This window comes from Mesoplodon mirus (assembly GCF_964341445.2).
Source record: "Mesoplodon mirus genome assembly, chromosome: 14".
Lineage (NCBI taxonomy): Eukaryota > Metazoa > Chordata > Mammalia > Artiodactyla > Ziphiidae > Mesoplodon > Mesoplodon mirus.
This window is the reverse complement of record NC_138990.1, coordinates 15999680-16023126: the sequence shown is the minus strand read 5'-3', so window position 1 is coordinate 16023126 and position 23447 is coordinate 15999680. Positions and strand designations below refer to the sequence as shown.

At 40.1% G+C, this 23447-nt stretch overlaps 1 protein-coding gene across 1 annotated transcript in view; it reads right to left on the bottom strand.

Moving 5' to 3' along the window:
• The window catches only part of VWA3B (von Willebrand factor A domain containing 3B), a 207403-nt gene that overhangs the window by 45394 nt on the left and 138562 nt on the right, over positions 1-23447 (bottom strand). The window contains 5 exon segments of the mRNA XM_082642474.1: positions 2451-2501; positions 7627-7745; positions 22984-23110; positions 23112-23141; positions 23221-23308. Coding sequence (XP_082498600.1) covers positions 2451-2501; positions 7627-7745; positions 22984-23110; positions 23112-23141; positions 23221-23308 — 415 coding nt within the window.

Here is a 23447-nt window from a genome sequence, read left to right as displayed (position 1 = left end):
CAAAACAAAACAAAACAAAAAAACAATATCATACTGGAATTCTCAAATCAATTAAGCAAGAGAAAGAAATAAAAGACATACAAGTTGGAAAGAATTAAAACTATCTCTATTTGTAGATGACTATTTCTATACATAGAATATTCCATAGATTCCTCCCGCTGCAAAACTACCAGAACTAATAAAGTCAGCAAAGTTGTAAGGTACGAGATCAACACACAAAAATAAGTTGTATTTCTACATTCTAGCCATACTAGTTGTATTTCTATATGCTGGAAATAAAATTAAGAAAACAATTCCATTTACAATAGTATCCAAAAGAACAAAATAATATAAAGGTAAAAGACTTGTATACCGAAAACTACAAAATATTGCTGAAGACTTAAATAAATGGAGATATAGCCCATGTTCATGAGTTGGAAGACTTACTGTTAACTTGGGAATACTCTCCAAAGTGACCTACATATTTAGTGTAATCCCTATCAAAATTCCAATGGTTTTTTTGCAGGAATGAAAAAGCTAATCCTCAAATTCATATGGAACATCAATGGGCCACGAATAACAAAACAATTTTGAAATAGAAGAACAAAGTTAGGAGACTTTCACTTCCCAATTTCAAAACTCACTACAAAACTACAGTTGTCAGAAGAGTGTGGTACTGGTATAAAAATAAGCATATAGACCAATGGAATAGAAAGAGAGTTCAGAAATAAATGCAAATATATATGGTTATTGGTTTTCGACAAATATGCCAAGACTGTTCAATATAGTCTCTTAAACAAATGATACTAGAAAATAGTCTCTTATACAAATGTTACTAGAAAAAAAATGGGTATCTTCATGCAAAAAAAGAAGTTGAACCCCTACCTCACTCCATATACAAAAATTCACTCAAGATGGATCAATGACCTAAATGTAACAGCTAAAACCATAAAAGTATTAGAAGAAAACACAGTGGTAAATCTTCATGACTTCATATTTGGCAATAGATTCTTAGATTTGACACCAAAATCATGAGCAATGAAAGGAAAAATAGATAAACTGACTTCCTAGAAATTAAAAACTTTTGGGCAAAAAAAGGACATTATCAAGAATGTGAAAAGACAGTCTATAGAATGGGAGAAAATATTGGCAAATCATATATCTGATAAGGCTTGATATCTAGAACTCTTACAACTCAACAACAAAATACAAACTACTCAATTTACAAATGGGCAAAAGACCTGAATAGATATTTCTCTGAAGAAGATGTACACATGACCAACAAGCACACAAAACAATGTTCAACAGTATTGATTGTTAAGGAAATGCAAGTGAAAACCACAATAAGATATTACTTCACACCCACTAGGATGACTTCAGTTTTTTATTTTTATTTATTTATATAAATTTATTTATTTATTGGCTGCATTGGGTCTTCGTTGCTGCACGCAGGCTTTCTTTAGTTGTGGTGAGTGGGGGCTACTCTTGGTTGCGGTGCGTGGGCTTCTCATTGCAGTGGCTTCTCTTATTGTGGAGCATGGGCTCTAGGTGCACGGGCTTCAGTAGTTGTGGCATATGGGCTCAGTAGTTGTGGCTCATGGGCTGTAGAGCACAGGCTTAGCTGCTCCGCTAAGGGGATCTTCCCGGACCAGGGCTCGAACCCGTGTTCCCTGCATTGGCAGGCGGTTTCTTAACCACTGCACCACCAGGGAAGCCCAACTTCAGTTTTTTAAAACAAGAAAAATAACAAGTGTCGGCAATAATGTGGAGAAACAAGAACCCTCATACATTGCTGTATGTACGAGGTGGGAATGTAAAAAGATGCAGTTGCGGAAAGTAAATGAGAAGTTTGGCAGTTGCTCAAAAAGTTAAACACAGAATTACTCTGTGACCCAGAATATCCACGGCTAGGTATGTACTCAAGAGAAATGAGAACACATGTCCACACAGAAACTTCTAGGTATTTTTCAGCATTGTTCATAAAAGCCCCAAAGTAGACACAACCCAAATATCCATCAATGGGAGAATGGATAAACAAACTGTGGTATATACATAAAATGGATCATTACTCAGGCATAACAAGGAAGGAAATACTACATATGCTTACAACTTGGAGGCACCTTGAAAACATTAAATTTTTACATTAACTAAGTAAAAGAAGCCAGACACAAAAGGTCACATGATATATTATTCCTTTCATATGATATATCCAGAATATGCAGATTCAGAGAGACAGAAAGCAGATTGGTGGTTACCAGAGGGGGAGAGAGGAATGGGGAAGGAGTACTTAATGGTACAAGGTGTTTTCTGAGATGATAGAAAAGTTTTGAAACTAGAGGGAGGTGGTGGTTTGCACATTTTGAATAACTTAAACACCACTGAATTGTACATTTAAAAACTGTTAATTGTAGGTTATGTGAATTTCACCAAAATTTTAAAAACTTTTAAAAAGTGAGAAGAAACTGGCTTACTTTTTCTTTTCCTCTTGAGATAATGCTTGCCAAACAATTTTATTCAGGCGCCTGTTTTAAAAAAAAATCAACAATAGTTATTTAGTAGCAACAGTTCATTTCATGACAAAAAGCTGACCCTGGGCAGCAAGATCCCAAGCCACGCAGCACCACCACCGCTGGACCACGTCATTGCCACTCGCTCAAAGAGATTGGATGTGAGTGTCTCCCACCCTCAGCATCACTGCAGACGCCTCATGGCTTTGTGGCAATCCTGCTAAATATTAAAGGAGGGCACAGCTCTCAGCTGGATCAGGTAAAACCCGGGCTGAGAAAAGGCAGCAAACAAACTGGTCCTCATTATCTCTGCATGAAGATATTTCTAAACACCCACTGCTTTTCTTCATAAGGAAAAATATGTGTGCCCTTAGCCTGCCTTCTGTAGGCATTCTTCTGTCTGGATTCTCAGAGCAAAAGAAAAAAAAAAAAAAGGTTAATAGGGTCATAAATAAGAGGATTGGGACACACTTTAGAGATCAACCAGCCTGATCTCCTTGTTTTCCAAATGCAGACGCTAAGAGGGGCAGACAGATGAAGCGCCTTACTTATCCAGCACCGAGAGTTGGTGGGGCTGAGACTAAAGCTCACCGAACGTGTTTGCAGAGAGATGCTGGCAACCCAAGAAGAAACGAGGAAGTTGGAGCCAGTGCTTTCTGTCAGGCAGTTACAGCTCCTTTTCTTGTTACTCATCAGTGGTGCTTCTTCCAGAGCTTCCAGCCCAGTTCAGTAGTGCTACATCACCACCCAAATCAGGCTTACTGGGGCACAGGGCACAGAACACTGGCTCCACAGGTGGTGAGCTGGTGTTCCATGAAGCAAAAAAGCTTCAATAAAATGGGGTGGGAGAATACTGCCTCTCCCCAGGAGGCATGCGTCTAATCCTTGGACCCAGCGTCTGTGGCACAGGGCTCTGGGAGCACACTTTAGGTGGTGTTATCCTGCCCTGATCTCCCATCACAGGCCCGGTGAGATCATGCAAAGGGGGTCTGGCATGGTGGTGAAAAGCACAGACCCTGGAGCCAGACTGCCTGGGTCCAAAGCTCAGCTAGCTCCTCCTCTTATCAGCTGGGAGACTTCGGGCCAGTAGCCAACTTTTCTGTAGAAAGGGGGTAATCACAGTACCTCCCTCACAGTGCTGCAGTGCAGACTCAATGAGCAAGTTATGTGCACCGCACACAGAACTGTGTCTGACACAGGTAAATGCTCTGTAAATGACAGAAAGAGTCAGGAAGTGGGAAATAAGCCAGCTCGGCTCCTGTGTCTCTTGATGTTCATGGTTCTTTGGGGCCTATTTGGAAATGGTTTTCTTTAATGATGTGGTTGATGAAACAATGATCAGGGCTTCTAAGGCTTGCGTGCATTGCTGGGGAAAAAAACAAAACAAAACAAAACAAAACTGTAAATCCTTTTAAGTCTAAACCTTGAAAGTGCAGGCAGTAGAGCAGGGAGGCTGGGAGTGTGACAAGGGCTTGGGAGCTACGTGGGTCTGGGTTCAAATCTCAGCATCTCCACTTTGCCACTGTGTAAACCTGTTACATAACTTTTTGAAACACTGTTTTCTTATTGATAAAACAAAGATAACACCACCTACCGTTGGAGTTGCGAGGATTAAGTGAGCTGTATGGTGTAAAGTGACCAGGAATAACTAAGGCTCATTCCCTCCAGCTTCTGAAGGAGGGTGAGGCTTAGACACTCAGAAACAGTTGGTGAGTGTGGGTCCAATTAGCTAGGACATGTCTCTAATTTTAATTCGGTTCTTCAGAAAATATTTTTCCAAGAGGGTATTTTCATAACCTCTATTATTCCTCTGTTTTCCGCCTTCACTGAACTATTTCAAAGCACACAGGGCAGAAAAAGCGAGTGGGTGTGAGCTGAGGGCAGCAGAGAGTGTGTGAATCCCGGCTCCACTGTCCCGGAAGGCAACCGTGGGAAAGCCTCTAAGCGTGCGGGACGAGGGCAGTCCTTGTGGGATGCTGGGATTTGACAAACCACAGTTTTCCTCTTTGTTTTAGGAGATTGAAATTTGGCTGAGCGTAGCGTTTACTAGCTTTCTCTACCTCTAGTTTGCAAATCCACTTGTACCGAGTGGGTCATTTGCAAAGCAACTAATGACACTTCAGAAGTCTAGTCAGCAGCCCAAGCAAATCGATGATAAGCAGAGGTTACTATGCCTGGTCCCTGAGCCAGAACTGATGCTTCTCCTGTGGATCTGAGGGCTGAGACCTTGACCTTTGATTCACAACACAAGCTGTGGAAAAATCACCCCAGAATCCAGCCAACCCTGGTAATCCTCACTCAGAGCTTATGCTCTGACTCACAAAGCCAAAACTGCTTCTGCAAATCTTAAAATATGGAACCAGAAGGACTCCTACACATGGGCACTAAGTGTGACCAAAACTGCTAGTTTATGTCACTATTTTGGCCAGAGGACTGTGAGCTTCCCACTCATTTGGTCATCCCTAACCATACGGACTTAGGGTTATATCTGGCTTTCTTGTGGTGGGAAACTCCTTAGAAACGTTTTATTGGGGATGAGATGGGGATAAACTAAGTTTCATTAATTACTTTTCATCTTTTCACATTCTGCATATCTTTAGAAACATGAAGCAAGATGGAAAAGGGAACTGACATTTATGCCAGCAAAATTCTTCAATACTATTGAATACAGAAGATCAGGAAGCTTTGTTCTGTATAATATTAATGTTAATATTATTAAATAACAATATTAAATAAATAATTCATTTAAAATAAACATCAAGTTATTAATACCAAATAATTAATACTAATGCAATCAATAATATCAAATATTAATCATATTAAAATAAATGTTAATGATCATATTTAAATTAATATCATTTGAATAAACAATATAGTATAATATTCCTCTAAGGGTACTAAAAGGCTTTTCCGGATTCACTCATTGGGAGTTAGAACTGGAACAAATCACTACTATGTCTGTATTTTGGTTTTGCCATTAACGAAGGACTCTCTTCTGCCTGGGAAGGAAGGGTCCCTGTCCTTCTGGAAACTCTCGGGAAAGGGTCAGCTCAGTGGGAAGAGCTGTGTGACCCTTCCATTCCATGTATTTATGGTTATTTTAGCATCAGCAGATATAGGGAATGAAAGAGGGAAATAATTAACATTAGTTGCTCTTTATATATAATTTACGTAACCCTCACAACTGCCCCGTGAGCCAGACCTTGCAAATGAAGCTCACAAGTGTCATATGACCTGTCAAGTAGCTGTCAGAGCCAAGAATGAAACCCCGGAGCTATCTGACCTCAAAGCCCCAGTTCATGGCCTTGCATCAGGCTTTCACAGACCAGGTAATTACAGCACTCAAATATTTGAATGAGTCAAACAAATTAAATTACAATATGAATGATATTATTATATTTCATTTTGAATAACTGAATTGGATCAATTTTAATAAGTAAACTTGAATTAGATCAAATTCAAATCCAACAGTCAAATATATATAATATATATATATATATATATAATATATATAGTGACACCTGCTAGGAAGAGGAGAAGACCACGGGGTAAGCAAGCAGCCCAGCCCCTGCCTTCGGGGGCCGACATCCTCGCAGGGAAGGGACAGGCCTGTACAGAAGCTGTGAGCGCTCCGAGGGCCACACGCAAGGTGGGTGGTGCAGAGTCCTTGGGGAAAGGCCTCTCTGCGGAGGGCCATTGGCGCTGAGGCAGGAAGGGAAGAAAGAGCACAGCTGGTGGGGGGGGCAGGAAGGGGGCAGTGGAGCTTCAAGGCAAGGGAAGGACTGCCTGGTGCAGGGGTGGGGAGGCGGAGAAGAGGGCCAGCACCAGTAAGAGGGTAACTACAGAGCAAAGTCTCAGGCCCACAGGGGAGGGCGAGCCTTGGCAGAGTTCAGCCTGCCTTTGAGAGAAACGAAGGGCCCACAAAGACTCAGAGAAGTCCTGAGAAGCCCGTGGAGGCAGCTGCAGGAGCCCGTGGGACACAGCCTCAGTTCTCAGGCAAGGGCAGTGGAGGAGGCTCAAGTGTAAGGAGATTTGGAGAGGACTGTGATGGGCGTGGGGTGGAAATTCCGGCCAGCCTCTGGGCTGCGTCGTGTACTCCAGGCAACAGAAGTCAGGCTTTATACTTTTTTTGAATACACAGTAGACACACTACAAAAATGACAACAGATCAGTAAATGCTGGCCTGGGCCCCGTGGTTCACTTTGGCGTACTTTATTACCTTTTTCCCAACCACATGGTAGGCAATGAAAACCCAATTGCACAGCTTCCAGAACCAAGAATAGGCTTGCCTGGAGGCGCTGGGTAGCTCAAAGTTTAATTAAGCGTGTGCACCAAGGACTAATTAAGTGCTGAGGGGCAGGGTGCGGAGGTGATTAGAGAGCTGGGCGAGGGTGAGATTCCAGCCCCAGAGCTGTGTTCTCCACCAACTCTCCAAGGCAGGCTCCCAGGACAGGCCGGAAGGAGCCAGGCCCCAGGAAGGGGCTGGGATTCGAGGACCCTGGGTCTCCTTCCCATCTGGGTCTCCTTCTCCAGCCTGGCAGTTGCCTGGCAAACCCTGGGTTATTTGCCCTTGAGAAAAAAGGCCCCCTAACTCAGTACTAACACAGTGGCTATTTAAGAGTACAGTTTTCACTGTAGTCAACTTGGTCATCTTCTTGATTTTGATATAAAAATTGTTTAAATAAATTATCTCATTATTGTGGCATTTTATCTCTTTATTGTGGTGTGGTGTCACTTTACAGAATGTTAGATGCTAAAATGGTCCAATTCACTCTGCTAAAAGCAAAGCTTTAAAAAATTCACGGAAACATGAGATTTCTACAGAGTTTGGAAAGGGAAGATGGTTTCTTGAAAACCCTGTTGGACATACTCAGGTAAAGTGTTGGGTTGGCCAAAAAGTTTGCTCGGGTTTTTCTGTAACATCTTACGGAAAAAACCCGAACGAACTTTTTGGCCAATCCAGTACTTAACGCAGTGCTGGCACAAAGGAAGCCCCTTATGTTAGCTGCTGCTACTGTTAATATTCCTTATGGGTCATTGTTAAATAGCTGCGCCAGATGAAAAATTTAAGCTAAAAGAAGAGAAAACAAGCCAAAACAAATTCCACATCCATTAAAGAGTAGCCAGGTGTAATACTCACTTTTCGTAGGACTTAATTGCCTGTTCCACTTTTTGCTTGTAGATATTAAGCTTCACTCCTTGGGGGTTAATTAAAGTCATCTTATTTGTGTCATTGCACACATGTGCCAGAGGGAACACCTATATGCCAATGCCAAAGGAAAGGGTCACTTGATAGGTTAACTTGTGCCTTCAGAAATGGATTCAATGGCTGTACAGTATGTTTTTCTGACTATAAAATCAATACATTATATTTGTAGAGAAATTAGAAAATACAGAAAATAAAAAAAAAGAATCAGAGATATCACTGCTAACCTTTTCCTTCCAATTTTTAAAACAATATATTTAAAAAATACCACCCCCTCCCCCCAAAAAAACCTGTTTCACGAAACCCAAATCAGAATCAAGTGTTATCTTAATAAGCCTCTGTCAAATAGAAGGGCATAGGTGATAAGAAACAGAATCTCATTGTTGCTACTTTGTAAATTACTAGCTGGGTTAAACATCTTTCTCACATATTTATTTTAAATTTGATTTTCTCTTAAGAATATCTGATTATAGCTAATATCTTTTGACCATTTTCTTTATCAATTTATAAGAGATCCTTATACATGTCAAATAAAGAAGGCTCAGTGATCAATGAAACCACTTTCTGTAAGAACAACAGAGTACCAGAATGAGAGGGCAACTTTTTGAGTTCCTTCTGTGTCTGATGCTTCCTTCTGGGTTTGGGGATGCCTCTAATTCCATGCTATCTTAAAAGTACCTGTAATATTTTACATTTACCTGTCTGCATATTACTTTGTTTCATTCACTGCTGTATTCCTATCACCTAGAACAGTGCCTGGCCCTCAACAAATATCTGTTGATAAATGAATAAATGTATGTTTGCAAAAAGGCTTCTTCCATATCTTAATAGTTACATAAAAAGAAGAAGTCTAACAGGAGAATACAAGGTCTAACAGTGTTTCGATACTGTGTATGATTCCAACCACGAGGAGCATGTAGGCATTTTAGAAACGTGGGGAATCAAAGCAACTATACACCAATAAAAATTAATTTTAAAAAAACTAATTAATCATAATAAGATGAAAGAAAGCTTTGGACTTGACAACAGGGACCTGTGATATTTACTTTCAGAATATTTTCTATCAGTAATTTCAATAAATTGATATGTTAATTTTTTAAAATGTGGGAATCACTTTTTTTTTTTTTTTTTTTTTTGCTGTACGCAGGCCTCTCACTGTTGTGGCCTCTCCCGTTGCGGAGCACAGGCTCCAGACGCGCAGGCTCAGCGGCCATGGCTCACAGGCCCAGCCGCTCCGCGGCATGTGGGATCCTCCCGGACCGGGGCACGAACCCGTGTCCCCTGCATCGGCAGGCGGACTCTCAACCACTGCACCACCAGGGAAGCCCGGGAATCACTTTTAAGAAGTAAATTTTTACTTCCAATCCAGATGATACAGAGCTCAGGTTTTATGTTCCCCTTTGCCTTCAAAATCATACAAAAATTGTATTGTTGTTATTTAAGGAAAAAAATGCATAAAAAGAAAGGAAGGAAAGGAAGAAGGAGAGAAGGGAAAGGAAGAAGGAGAGAAGGAAAAAGAAAGATGCATGGTTGATGTATTTCTAGAGACAAAAAGTTGAATAAGTCAGCAGGGCTGAAGTTGTGTGTTTGTTGACTCTCGTAGGCAAAGATGGCAGGGGCGGTGGGAGCTCAACTCCCGGAAAACAAGTGGGACTCTGAGTCAGGCTCAGTGCCTGAAGCCAGCACTAGTATGAGGTTCTCTCACCCCTGCAAGAAGGCCCTGCCTGGTGAGAGAGGACACTAGTGCAGTCTAACAACCAAAACTGAACCTAGCCACCCTCAATCTACACTATCCCAGTATCATCATGGGACAAGAGCTCTAAATACCAATGACTGGGATACAAGGGGATGGATTTTGGTAACTTCAAAACAGAAGACAGACAAAAAACCAGATTTTTAAAAATCTTGTCAAAATGTGCCAACGGGGCTTCCCTGGTGGTGCAGTGGTTGAGAGTCCGCCTGCCAATGCAGGGGACACGGGTTCGTGCCCCAGTCCAGGAAGATCCCACATGCTGCGGAGCGGCTGGGCCCATGAGCCATGGCCGCTGAGCCTGTGCGTCCGGAGCCTGTGCTCCACAACGGGAGAGGCCACAACAGTGAGAGGCCCGCATACCGCAAAAAAAAAAAAAAAAAAAGTGCCAACATACTAAAATTCCTAAATACACACACAAAAATGCTAAAAACAGTAGCTGAGCAAATCAACAATCAGAACATCAATTCATGTGAGTAGAAATTAATTTTACGAGCCACTTAACAATAACTTTATACGAATTATGATTAAAATTAAGTATGATTAGGTTGTTCAAAGATGTAACAGTCATATAAAAGTGTAAGAACAGAGTGCCGTTACGAACAAATGGATGAGAAAAAGAACAGTATTTTAAATAATAAAGTCATGTAAAAAAATAGATATTGAAATTGCAAACTACATAATTTTGCAATTAACACATCAAGACCAAAAGAAACAAACAAAATAGCCAAAGATTCAGAAGGCTGAAAAGCAAGAAATTTAGTTTGGCTGAATAGTCAAACCTTGCTACTTGTCAGACACAAGAATTCATCATGTGGCTTCTAAGCAATCTTTGTCAAAGAGAAGAAGCCAAAACAGTGGGTTAAAAGTTGAGTTGACTGGACTTTGAAAACTTAATGAAATTTGCAGAAGTGGAATAAAAAAAACCCAACCAAACAAACAAAAAACACCGTCTCTTAAAATTTCACATAAACTTTCAGAGGAAAAATAATCAGTCTCAACAAAATGGAAGACCCTTACATATTTATCTCCCCTGGGAAAAAGACCCCTCTAGAAGTCTATAAATAGCTCTGCAAATTGCCAGCTTATGGCTCAACTGCAAATCAACACCACGAAATATTTAGCAGCATTGTACCATTTCACTAGGATCCGTTGGATGCCTGACTGATGGTGAGTAAAGAAAACCCATTGTTTAATGTTCTACCTCCCTCTTTGGTGGATTTGGATCTCATGCCTTGCGTGGCCATCATGGACTTCAGTGTGGGAGGAGTTCAAATTTGGCTCGTGTGCACCCACTCTCATTCCTTTCTGCATGCAGGTTTGGGGAAAGACAAAGTCATACTCCACACGTTCAGTCTGTGGTCTTAGTTTTTACAACATGGTAGTCACGTGGAGGTCCCATGGGCTATTCTCTTGATGATGTCAAGTTTTGTGTGACTATGAGGTCATAAGGGGTACTCTCACAGGGACTTGGGGGATCAGAACAATGGCTTCCCAGCTTCTGTAGGGAAGCAGGTGGGGAGGAGAGTGTGATTAATGAGGAAACTGACACTATTTGAGAGGGAATGAAACCACCTGGTCACACCTCCTGAACATGTTTGACTTGTTACCTCTTTCTTTTTTTCTCTTTTTTTTTTAATAAGAAGAGGGAAATGTAGACACAGAGACAGAGAAGGCCAGGCCATGTGATGACAGAGGCAGAGACTGGAGTAATGCAGCTCCAAGCCAAGGGATGCCAAGGATTCCACTACCAGAAGCTAGGAACAGTCAAGGAAGGGCTCTTCCTTAGAGCAGTCAGAGGAAGCATGGCCCTGACAACACTTAGATTTCAGACTTCCAGCATCCAGAATTGTGAAAGAATAAACCAATTTCTAAGCCACCCAGTTGGTGGTACACTTTGTCACAGCAAACCTAGGAAAGTAATACAGAGATATGAATACACATATAGAACTGTTTATGTTTTCAAAACAAAATAATGGAACAACCAACTAGCTGTTGGCTGATCTAGGAATGACTTCTTGGAATGACTGGGGGGACTTGGCTCTGCCCCACGTGTCTCTAGCTTGACCAGGCATGTTCCCAGGCACAAATGAATAAGCAGAAATAGCCAAGAAGCCTTAATGCCTGGGCTTGGAACTGGTATACCCTTGCTTCCATTTCATTCTATTGGTCAAAGATACTTGCTACCTCTTATAAGGCAAATCAAGCATTAACAACTAATGGGAGACCCCTCTGGACACTGTTTGAAAATAAAAGGGAACCTCAAGGTATGACCTACTTCAATTCTCTTGAGGTAAACCTAGAAGCCTTACCAAATTGATGCTAATCACACCCTGTGTGAGATTTTAACTGTGAGGGATGGAAGGCAGAGGGAGGAAGGGGGGGGCAGGGGGGAGGTGGGGAGTGAAAGAGATACTGATCATAATTCCTGGAATTCATGGACAGCCCTAGTTTGGGCTGATTCTGTTAGAATTTTTCCCAGTGTTAGACCAGAGATACACCTTAACCACTAATTTTGTCAATAGCTGAGAATAGTTTTATCAATTCTATTAAGAATAGTTTTATCAATAATGGGATTGTAGCTTCAAGATGGCAGAGTAGAAGGACATGTGCTCACTCCCTCTTGCAAGAGCACCAGAATCACAACTAACTGCTGAACAATCATTGACAGGAAGACACTGGAACTCACCAAAAAAGATACCCCACATCCAAAGACAAAGGAGAAGCTGCAATGAGATGGTAGGAGGGGTGCAATCACAATAAAATCAAATCCCATAACCGCTGGGTGGGTGACTCATAAACTGGAGAACACTTATACCACAGAAGTCCTCCCACTGCAGTGAAGGTTCTGAGCCCCACGTCAGGCTTCCCAACCTGGGGGATGGGCAACAGGAGGAGGAATTCCCAGAGAATCAGACTTTGAAGGCTAGCAGGATTTCACTGCAGGACTTCAACAGGACTGGGAGAAACAGAGACTCCACTCTTGGGGGGCACACACAAAGTAGTGTACACATCAGGACCCAGGGGGAAGGAGCAGTGACCCCAGGGGAGACTGAATCAGACCTACCTGCTAGTGTTGGAGGGTCTCCTGAAGAGGTGGAGGACAGCTGTGGCTTACCGTGAGGACAAGGACACTGGCAGCACAAGTTCTGGGAAGTACTCCTTGGCATGAGCCCATCCAGAGTCTGCCATTAGCCCCTCCAAAAAGCCTGTAGGCTCCAGTGCTGGGTCGCCTCAGGCCGAACAACCATCAGGGAGGGAACTCAGCCCCATCCATCAGCAGACAAGTGGATTAAGTTTTACTAAGCTCTGCCTACCAGAGCAACACCTAGCTCTGCCCACCACCAGTCCCTCCCATCAGGAAGCTTGCACAAACCTCTCAGATATCCTCATCCACCACAAGGCAGACAGCAGAAGCAAGAAGAACTACAGTCTGGCAGCCTGTGGAATGAAAACCACATTCACAGAAAGAGAGACACAATGAAAAGGCAGAGGACTATGTACCAAATGAAGGAACAAGATAAAACCCCAGAGAAACAACTAAATGAAGTGGAGCTAGGCAACCTTTCAGAAAAAGAATTCAGAATAGTGATAGTGAAGATTATCCAGGACCTCGGAAAAAGAATGGAGGCAAAGATCAAGAAGATGCAAGAAATGTTTAACAAAGACCTAGAAGAATTAAAGAACAAACAAACAGAAATGAACAATACAATAAATGAAATGAAAACTACACTAGAAGGAATCAATAGCAGAATAACTGAAGCAGAAGAATGGATAAGTGACCTGAAAGACAGAATGGTGGAAAACACTGCCATGGAAGAGAATATAGAAGAAAGAATGAAAAGAAATGAAGACAGCATAAGAGGTCTCTGGGACAACTTTAAATGCACCAACATTTGCATTATAGGGGTCCCAAAGGAGAGGAGAGAGAGAAAGGAACCAAGGAAATATTTGAAGAGCTTACAGTCAAAAACTTCCCTAACATGGGAAAGGAAATAGCCACCCAAGTCCAGGAAGCACAGAGAGTCCCAGGCAGGATAAACCCAAGGAGAAACATGCCGAATAATCAAATTGACAAAAATTAAAGACAAAGAAAAATTATTAAAAGCAACAAGGGAAAATGACAAATAACATACAAGGGAACTCTCATAAGGTTAACAGCTGATTTCTCAGCAGGAACTCTACAAGCCAAAAGGGAGTGGCATGATATATTTAAAGTGATGAAACAGAAGAACGTACAACCAAGATTACTCTACCTGGCAAGGATCTCATTCAGATTTGACAAACAAATCAAAAGCTTTATAGAGAAGCAAAAGCTAAGAGAACTCAGCACCACCAAACCAGCTCTACAACAAAATGCTAAAGGAACTTCTCTAAGTGGGAAACATAAGAGAAGAAAAGGGCCTACAAAAACAAACCCAAAACAATTAAGAAAATGGTCATAAGAACATACGTATTGATAATCATCTTAAACGTGAATGGATTAAATGCTCCAACCAAAAGACAGAAGCTTGCTGAATGGATACAAAAGCAAGACCCATATATATGTAATCTATAAGAGACCCACTTCAGACCTAGGGACACATACAGACTGAAAGAGAGGGGATGGAAAAAGATATTCCATGCAAAAGGAAATCAAAAGAAAACTGGAGTACCAATACTCATATCAGATAAAATAGACTTCAAAATAAAGAATGTTACAAGAAACAAGGAAGGACACTACATAATGACCAAGGGATCAATCCAAGAAGAAGATATAACAGTTATAAATATATATGCACCCAACATAGGAGCACCTCCATACATAAGGCAACTGCTAACACAGCTATAAAAGAGGAAATCGACAGTAACACAATAATAGTGGGGGACTTCAACACCTCACTTACACAGATGAACAGATAATCCAGACAGAAAATTAATAGGGAAACACAAGCTTTAAATGATGCAATAGGACAGATATATTTAATTGATATTTATAGGACATTCCACCTGAAAACAGCAGATTACACTTTCTTCTCAAGTTCACATGGAACATTCTCCAGGATAGATCACATCTTGGATCACAAAACAAGCCTCAGTAAATTTAAGAAAACTGAAATCATATCAAGCATCTTTTCCGACCACAATGCTATGAGATTAGAAATAAATTACAGGGGAAAAAATGTAAAAAACACAAACACATGGAGGCTAAACAATATGTTACCAAATAACCAAGAGATCACTGAAGATATCAAAGAGGAAATCAAAAAATACCTAGAGACAAATGACAATGAAAACACAATGATCCAAAACCTATGGGATGCAGCAAAAGCAGTTCTAAGAGGGAAATTTATAGCAATACAATAAGAAACAGGAAAAATCGCAAATAAACAATCTAACCTTACACCTAAAGGAACTAGGGAAAGAAGAACAAGCAAAACCCAAAGTTAGTAGAAGGAAAGAAGTCATAAAGATCAGAACAGAAATAAATGAAATAGAAACAAAGAAAACAATAGCAAAGATCAATAAAACTAAAAGCTGGTTCTTTGAGATGATAAACAAAATTGATAAACCTTTACCCAGACTCATCAGGAAAAAGAGGGAGAGGACTCAAATCAATAAAAATAGAAATGAAAAAGAAGAAGTTACAATGGATGCCACAGAAATACAAAGCATCATAAGAGACTAGTACAAGCCAATTCTATGCCAATAAAATGGACAACCTGCAAGAAAAGGACAAATTCTTAGAAAGGTATAACATCCTAGACTGAACCAGGAAGAAATAGAAAATATGAACAGACCAATCACAAGTAATGAAATTGAAACTGTGATTAAAAATCTTCCAACAAACAGAAGTCCTGGACCAGATGGCTTCACAGCTGAATTCTATCAAACATTTAGAGAAGAACTAACAACCATCCTTCTCAAACTCTTCCAAAAAATTGCAGAGGAAGGAACACTCACCAAATTCATTCTATGAGGCCACCATCACCCTGATACCAAAACCAGACAAATATACTAAAAAAAGAAAATTATAGACCAGTGTAACTGATGAATATAGATGTAAAAATCCTCAACAAAATACTAACAAGCAGAATCCAACAACACATTAAAAACATCATACACCATGATCAGGTAGGATTTATCCCAGGGATACAAGGATTCTTCAATGTACACAAATCAATCAATGTGATACACCATATTAACAAATTAAAGAATAAAAACCATATGATCATCTCAATAGATGCAGAAAAAGCTTTTGACAAAATTCAATACCCATTTATGGTAAGAAAAACTCTCCAGAAAGTGGGCATAGAGGGAACCTACCTCAACATAATAAAGGCCATATATGACAAACCCACAGCAAACATCATTCTCAATGGTGAAAAACTGAAAGCATGTCCTCTAAGATCAGGAACAAGACAAGAATGTCCACTCTCGCCATTATCATTCAACATAGTTTTGGAAGTCCTAGCCATGACAATCAGAGAAGAAAAAGAAATAAAAGGAATACAAATTGGAAAACAAGAAGTAGAACTGCCACTGTTGGCAGATGACATGATACTGTACATAGATAACCTTAAAGATGCCATGAGAAAACTGCTAGAGCTAATCAATGAATTTGGTGAAGTTGCAGGATACAAAATTAAAGCACAGAAATCTCTTGCATTCCTATCCACTAACAACGAAAGACCAGAAAGAGAAATTAAGGAGACAATCCCAGTCACCATTGCAACAAAAAGAATAAAATACCTAGGAATAAACCTACCTAGGGAGGTAAAAGACCTGCACTCAGAAAACTATAAGACACTGATGAAAGAAATCAAAGATGACACAAACAGACAGACAGATATACCATGTTCTTGGATTGGAAGAATCAATACTGTGAAAATGACTATACTACCCAAAGCAATCTACAGATTCACTGCCATCCCTGTCAAATTACCAATGGCAGTTTTTACTAGATGGAGACACAAAAGACCCTGAATAGCCAAAGCAACCTTGAGAGAAGAAAACGGAGCTGGAGGAATCAGACTCCCTGACTTCAGACTATACTACAAAGCTACAGTAATCAAAACAATATGGTACTGGCACAAAAACAGAAATATAGATCCATGGAACAGGATAGAAAGTCCAGAGATATACCCACACAGCTATGGTCAACTAATCTATGACAAAGGAGGCAAGCATACACAATGGAGAAAAGACAGTCTTTTCAATAAGTGGTGCTGGGAAAACTGGACAGCTACGTGTAAAAGAATGAAATTAGAACACTCTCTAACACCATACACAAAAATAAACTCAAAATGGATTAAAGACCTAAATGTAAGACCAGACATTATAAAACTCTTAGAGGAAAAATAGGAAGAACACTCTTTGACATAAGTCACAGCAAGATCTTTTTTGACCCACCTCCTAGAGTAATGGAAATAAAAACAAAAATAAACAAATGGGACCTAATGAAACTTAAAAGCTTCTGCACAGCAAAGGAAACTATAAACAAGACGAAAAGACAATGCTTACAATGGGAGAAAATATTTGCAAACGAATCAATGGACAAAAGATTAATCTCCAAAATATATAAACAGCTCATGCAGCTCAATATTAAAAAAACAAACAACCCAATCCAAAAATGGGTAGAAGACCTAAATAGCCATTTCTCAAAGAAGACATACAGATGGCCAAGAGGTACGTGAAAAGCTGCTCAACATCACTAATTATTAGAGAAATGCAAATCAAAACTACAGTGGGGTATCACCTCACACCGGTTAGAATGGGCATCATCAGAAAATCTAGAAACAACAAATGCTGGAGAGGGTGTGGATAAAAGGGAACCCTCTTGCAATGTTGGTGGGAATGTAAATTGATACAGCCACTATGGAGAACAGTATGGAGGTTCCTTTAAAAACTAAAAATAGAATTACCATATGACCCAGCAACCCCACTACTTGCCCAGATTAGGGCAAAGCAGGAAGCCTTGATGCAGTGCTGGTAAGACATAATGATGATGGTGGTGGTGGTGGTGATGTAGTAGACTTTTCAACGATGCAAACTAATGTTCCCAAATTGTTTCTTTTTTTTTCAAAGCCATTGGCAATAAAGAGCTTTAAATTCCAGATTCATCGAATAACTAAAGCAGTTTTACTCTGTATATGACTTGGTGATGAATTAATCTTTTTGAAAAAGCTAAGATTAAACTTATCTAGTCCACTGAAAACTGAAAGTGCCAGTTAGCATCTTGTAATGAAGAGTTGCTAGGGCAACCTCCCTGCTCAACACTTCATTTCCGAGGTGACAGATTTGATGCTGGTCCAAGAAACATGAAAACCAAAATAGCATTGTGTTGCAGAAGAAGAAACAGCCCATACATAAGTCATGAATGAAACAAGTAGCTGGGGATAAAGCCAAATGCTGCTTTACGATTCTACCCAGACAGATGTGGCTGCACATAGAACACAGGAGTAAAAGGCAATTACAATTCTCAGTGAAGTGGGTTAAGATTCATGTTTCCTTTTCAGCTCCAGTCTACTTTTTCAAAAAACTGTTAAGTCCAAATCTCAGAAATCTATATATCTCACTCAGTGGGATTATATTTTTCGATCATTGTTTTCCCATTCTTTCCATCAGAGGAAATATTAAATAAAAGATGTAAGTGTGCTTTGAGGGTGAAATTGGAATTTATTGCAGTATATTTCCTTCATCACCGTGATTCTTGCTCTTATGAGCAATAATGGAGGGGGGAGAGCATGTCGTGTGCTACGTACCCACAGGCTTGTGATGAGAATTTACAAAGCCACAGAAGGCACGAGCACAGGTGCCCATGGTGGGATGCACGTGAAAAAATATACATCCTCTTCCCTTGGCTTTGCCTTCTGTAGTCAGAAGACAAGTTCTCCAGAAAAACAGGACCCTCATTACTCTTCCGTTTTTTCCTTCTTGGAAGTCACTCAACATTTTTCTCTCTCTCTGCCCCATGTGGTTTAGTCCTGTCGATTTGACTTTATATAGAGCCTTGGATCCATCCTCAGCGTTGTCACCTGGGTCACAGCCACCTAGACCTTGCCTCCTGAGCCCCCCATCGTCCCAGCCTTGAACCTCTACAACCCTTTTCCACATAGTAGCCAAAGACCAAACCTGATCTTCTCTGTCCTCTGCTAAAAACCCTTTCGTTTCCCTCAGGATGACCTTCAAAAAATCCTTAACTCGACCTTCACCAGCTTTCATACCTTCCTCCAGTTGCACTAAACTTTCTTTGGAATGGCAAACTTCCTCTGACCCTTAGACTTCCCCCTAGGTCAGTCCTCACTCCCCTCCACCTCATCACCCTCGTAACTCCTCCTCCCCTAGGTCCAAACCTGGACTGATCAGATCCCCCAGGTCTGAACTTTCCAGGCCAGGTCCAAAGCCCTCTCTGCCAACTCAAGGTGGTTAGGGGACTCTGAGGCATCTTCACTCTGCTCTTCCCACTCATCACATTTAACTAGAACTTCTTATTTTAATTGCTAGTTCCTCCATGAGACTGTAAGTTGTGATTGGGTAGGCTGTAGTCTAGCCCAGCTCAGAGCCTGCATACAGTAGGCAATGTAATATTTATTGAATATTTTTATAATAAAAGCCAACGTTTATTCAGTGCTTGCAGCCCATTATATGCATTACTTCTTTTTATACTACATATATATACCTATACTATATATATTCACTATACTATACACAGTATAACAGTCTCAGAGTAGGTATATTATTATCCCCAGAGTCCAGATACATTGCATACAGCCTGGAGAGCAAATTTCAAACTGCTGCAGTGAGTCACTATGTTTATTTCTTCTAAATATGAGATGACAAGTTGAATAAGATATCAGGTCTGCACACTATTTTTAGGGTTTTCAAAGTATCTCTACACTTGTAGAACTAATGCTTATCAACAAGTATGATATACAGCTCCTCTTAGGAAAATGGCTGTCTTTCTGAATATAAACTAGTGGAAATATAGAATCTAGTTGGAGGGTGATTTGGTTTAATCTGTCAAATATTTAAATGTACACATCCTTTGGGTCCAGCAATCCATCTATCACAAAGACAGACTTGTAGACGTGCCCAGAAGTCTCTGTGCAAGGAAATCCATTACAGGATTGTTTGTAATAGGGGGAGGAAGGACACAATGTAAATGTCCATTAACAATGGGGAAGAAATTTGCAACTAACAAAAATGAGATAGACCCATATCTACACACAGAGAAAAGTCTCTAAGACATATGTTTTTAAAAGATAAAATAGCAAATTTAATAAGGAATTACCCTATTAAAACTGTTTTGTATATTAAAATTGTTATGTGTATGTGTAAATATATATATAATGTATTCATATATGTGTGTGTGTGTGTGTGTGTGTGTTGAAAAGGATTAGCGGGATATTCACCAAACTATTCAGAGTGTTTCCTTCATAAATGAGGTTGGTGGAGAGAGAAGCTTTGACATTTTCCTCTAAAGACTTCTATATGGTCATTCTATACAAGAATGTACTCATGGGGCCTCCCTGGTGGCGCAGTGGTTGAGAGTCCGCCTGCCGATGCAGGGGATACGGGTTCGTGCCCCGGTCTGGGAGGATCCCATATGCCGCGGAGTGGCTGGGCCCGTGAGCCATGGCCGCTGGGCCTGCGCATCCGGAGCCTGTGCTCCGCAACGGGGGAGGCCACAACAGTGAGAGGCCCGCATACCGCCAAAAAGAAAAAAAAAAAAAAAAAAAAAAAAGAATGTACTCATATATTACTCATCAAATAAAAATAAACCAATAAATTAATTAAAAATCAAGTGTCCTTTGCATTTAAACTATTTTATCTCGTTTCAGGTCTGTTTTTCTTAACTTTTTTTTTTCTCAGCATATCATTAATGTATGTTCAGAGTTGAAAGAACTACAACAAAAACTAAAAATTATATAAACAAACCCCCAGATCTCCAATAATCTCACCCCTCAGATAAACACTAGTAACATTTTGGTAAAACAGAAAAGGGAGAGAGAAAGAGTGCTATGTCTGCATCATACACACGTGTAACCAAATTAATGTACTATCTATGCGGTTTTGTACCCTGATTTTTTCATTTAGCATTGTATTGAGAGCTTTTCCCCATGTCATTACTTATTCTTCAGAAACATGATATTTAATGAACGTATGACATTCAATCATATGGGTGTACTTATTGGATATTTAGGTAGTTTTCAATTTTCTCATTGTTAGATATAAGGCAGCAATAATTATTCTCTGAATATATTCTTCAGTATTTCTGATTATTTCCTTCTGTAGATTACGGAATATCTACATATGAGTTTGCTGGAGGAAAAGTTGTAAGCCCTTAACACCTCTGAACGTATTGCCAAGGTTATACCGACTTATACTCCCCCCAGCAGGATGTAAAAGTTCTAATTCCATTCTATTTTCACCACCACTGTTTATTAGTATTTTTTCACCTTACAAATTTGATGATGGGGGGAAGTTGTCTAATTTTTTTTAATTTGCATTTTTCCAAAAATGCATTTATTTGGTTACCAGCAAGAAATATTTTTCTATGTGGTTTTTGATTTTTTAATTTTAAACTTTTTCCCCTAGATTTTCCACTGGGATATTTATCACTTTCTTATTCCTTTATGGTATGGGTGCATGTGCATGTTTGTGTGTATACTGAACTCTGTTTTATACACATGCACACACCACATGCATGTGCTAACTTACATAGATACACACATGCAAACACATATTTAACATATTACTCCTGTAACTCTTTGTTGTATATGTTAAAAATATTTTTCCAAGATTTGCCTTCATTTTATTTATATGTTTCTAATGTAAAATAACATTTTTATGTATTCAATCTATAAATCTTTCCTTTGATTTTATGTGCTTGCTTTCCTACCTTCTCATATTTGTTTTTTGAGTATTTACTTTTCAATGTATCTCAGGTTGTTGGGAGGCTTAGAAGGAGACATATAAGTACCAGAAAATTCTATTTCCAGGGATAGTTCACCAAATATATTTTCTTTCAAACAAAACTCAAGAATATTAATAAAATAAGTGCACAGAATATGAGAAGCTGTCACCAAACTTCCTAGAAGGAATAAATCAGCATTCAGTTTCTCTCTCTTGCTTTTGGAAGAAGTCGAATTCAAATGATAAGTTGGTATCTGACTTATCAGGTTAGAGTTCACTAACTTATCAGGTTAGAGTTCAATCTTCCAGTCACAAGGTCACAGCCAGGGATAGGACCGCTCACCTTCAGGCAAAGTCATCAGGAACCCAGCCTATGGGGTCATATACCCAACCTCCAGAGCAAGAACTGCTGGTCATGTCAAATCAGGATGCATATCAAACTCCATGGGTATAATCTCTTAAATGTGACTAACAGAAAAAGTCCACCACTTTATCTGCTTCTTCCAAATACATCAAATTTCAGCTATTGCAAGACCAGTTAGATAGAGCCTTTTTTTAAAAAAAATTTCCCTGCCTTTGCTTTTTCTCAACTTTTTACTATGGAAACCTCCAAATATATAAAAAAGCAGAGAGAATAGTAGAATGACCCTCCCCCCACTCAATATTCTTATTATCCAAATTTAACAATTATCAGCTCATGGCCAATCTTGCTTTATCTACTCCTCCCTTCGCCCAACTACTCCCACCATCCAGATTATTTGGAAGCAAATCCCAAATTTCCTACATACCCTCTGTAAAATTTCAGCATGAGATAAGGTCTTTTAAGGTGGATATTATTTCAATTCAGTGACTGTAAAGCTTGACACATTCCTATTTAAATCATTAGTTGCTGCTATATTTGCCGGGAAGCACCAGGGTTCAATCTTCCTATTCTTGTTTCTCTTGTGTTCCTCATCTCTGTGCAATCTGGCTGCTCCACTGGATCCGTTCTTGCGTAGGGCAAGGACTTTCCAGTTGCCCAATTCAAGGCAAACTTTACAGTGCTTGGCTTTCCTCCACAGTTAACCCCAACTTGCGCCCTCCTACCGGAAACTTTTTTTCTCCTTCCAGGACATGACTCTCACTTTCTCATGGCTCTTGTGCTCTGGCTCACTCCCGATCCTCTCTCTCAATCTCTTTTTCTGTATCTTTGTCTCTGTGTCTCTCTCCCTACCTCTTTCTGACTTTTTCCTTTGGAGACTTTTATGATGGAAAAGATGCCACTGTATTTAGGAAGAGAAGGTAAGCAAAGGATGGACAAAATCTCTCACAAGCTCTCCCTGTCCTTTGATACAGACTGATATTCACTCGTGACTCATGACTCTGACCTAGAGGCTTTTCAGACATTTCTGCAGCTCCACAATGCCACCCATCAGCAACGAGCCATGAACTGCCAACCCAACAAAGAAGAAATTGTTCTTCTCAGTTTAGAAGCAAAAATGCTTAAGAGCTTCTCTCTCTCCTTTTTACTGCCTTTGCAAATAATTTTTTCCCAATGGCTGAAATACATTTCTGTTACAACTGTACAAGATGTCAAGTGGACGACTATTTAGGCAGGAAATGAAAACTATATCAAGCAGGGACATACAGAAAATCAGTTTTACCTTATCAAAGACCTTGGAAGCGACATGCTTGTCCAGAACGAGGACGTAGGTGGGGCTGTGAGGGATGGCGGCGGTCATGGACAAAGCATCCATGATGGTGAGCTTCTTGGCCACCAAGCCATGGATCGAGCCAGTTTGCTGAAGACATTCCTGCAGAACTAAGAACACGAGACTGTGACGTTTTAAAACTTATATCAAACAAAAACACAACAAAACTGTCCCAGTAAAATTACTCACTCTTGGTGATAAACTTGGCTTCCTTCGCGAGTCAGTCTTTCTAATGACTTGTCATCTGGAAACTCATTTGTCAGCAGGATGCCCATTTCTGTGGAAAGGGAAATGGCAGCTGTATAATTTCCTCCTATATGGGGTTTATATCAAAATGCAAAAGGATCACACTTACCTCTGAGTTCAGTTGTGACTGAGGGCTAATAAATGGACTATTTTTCCCAGAACTGATCTGT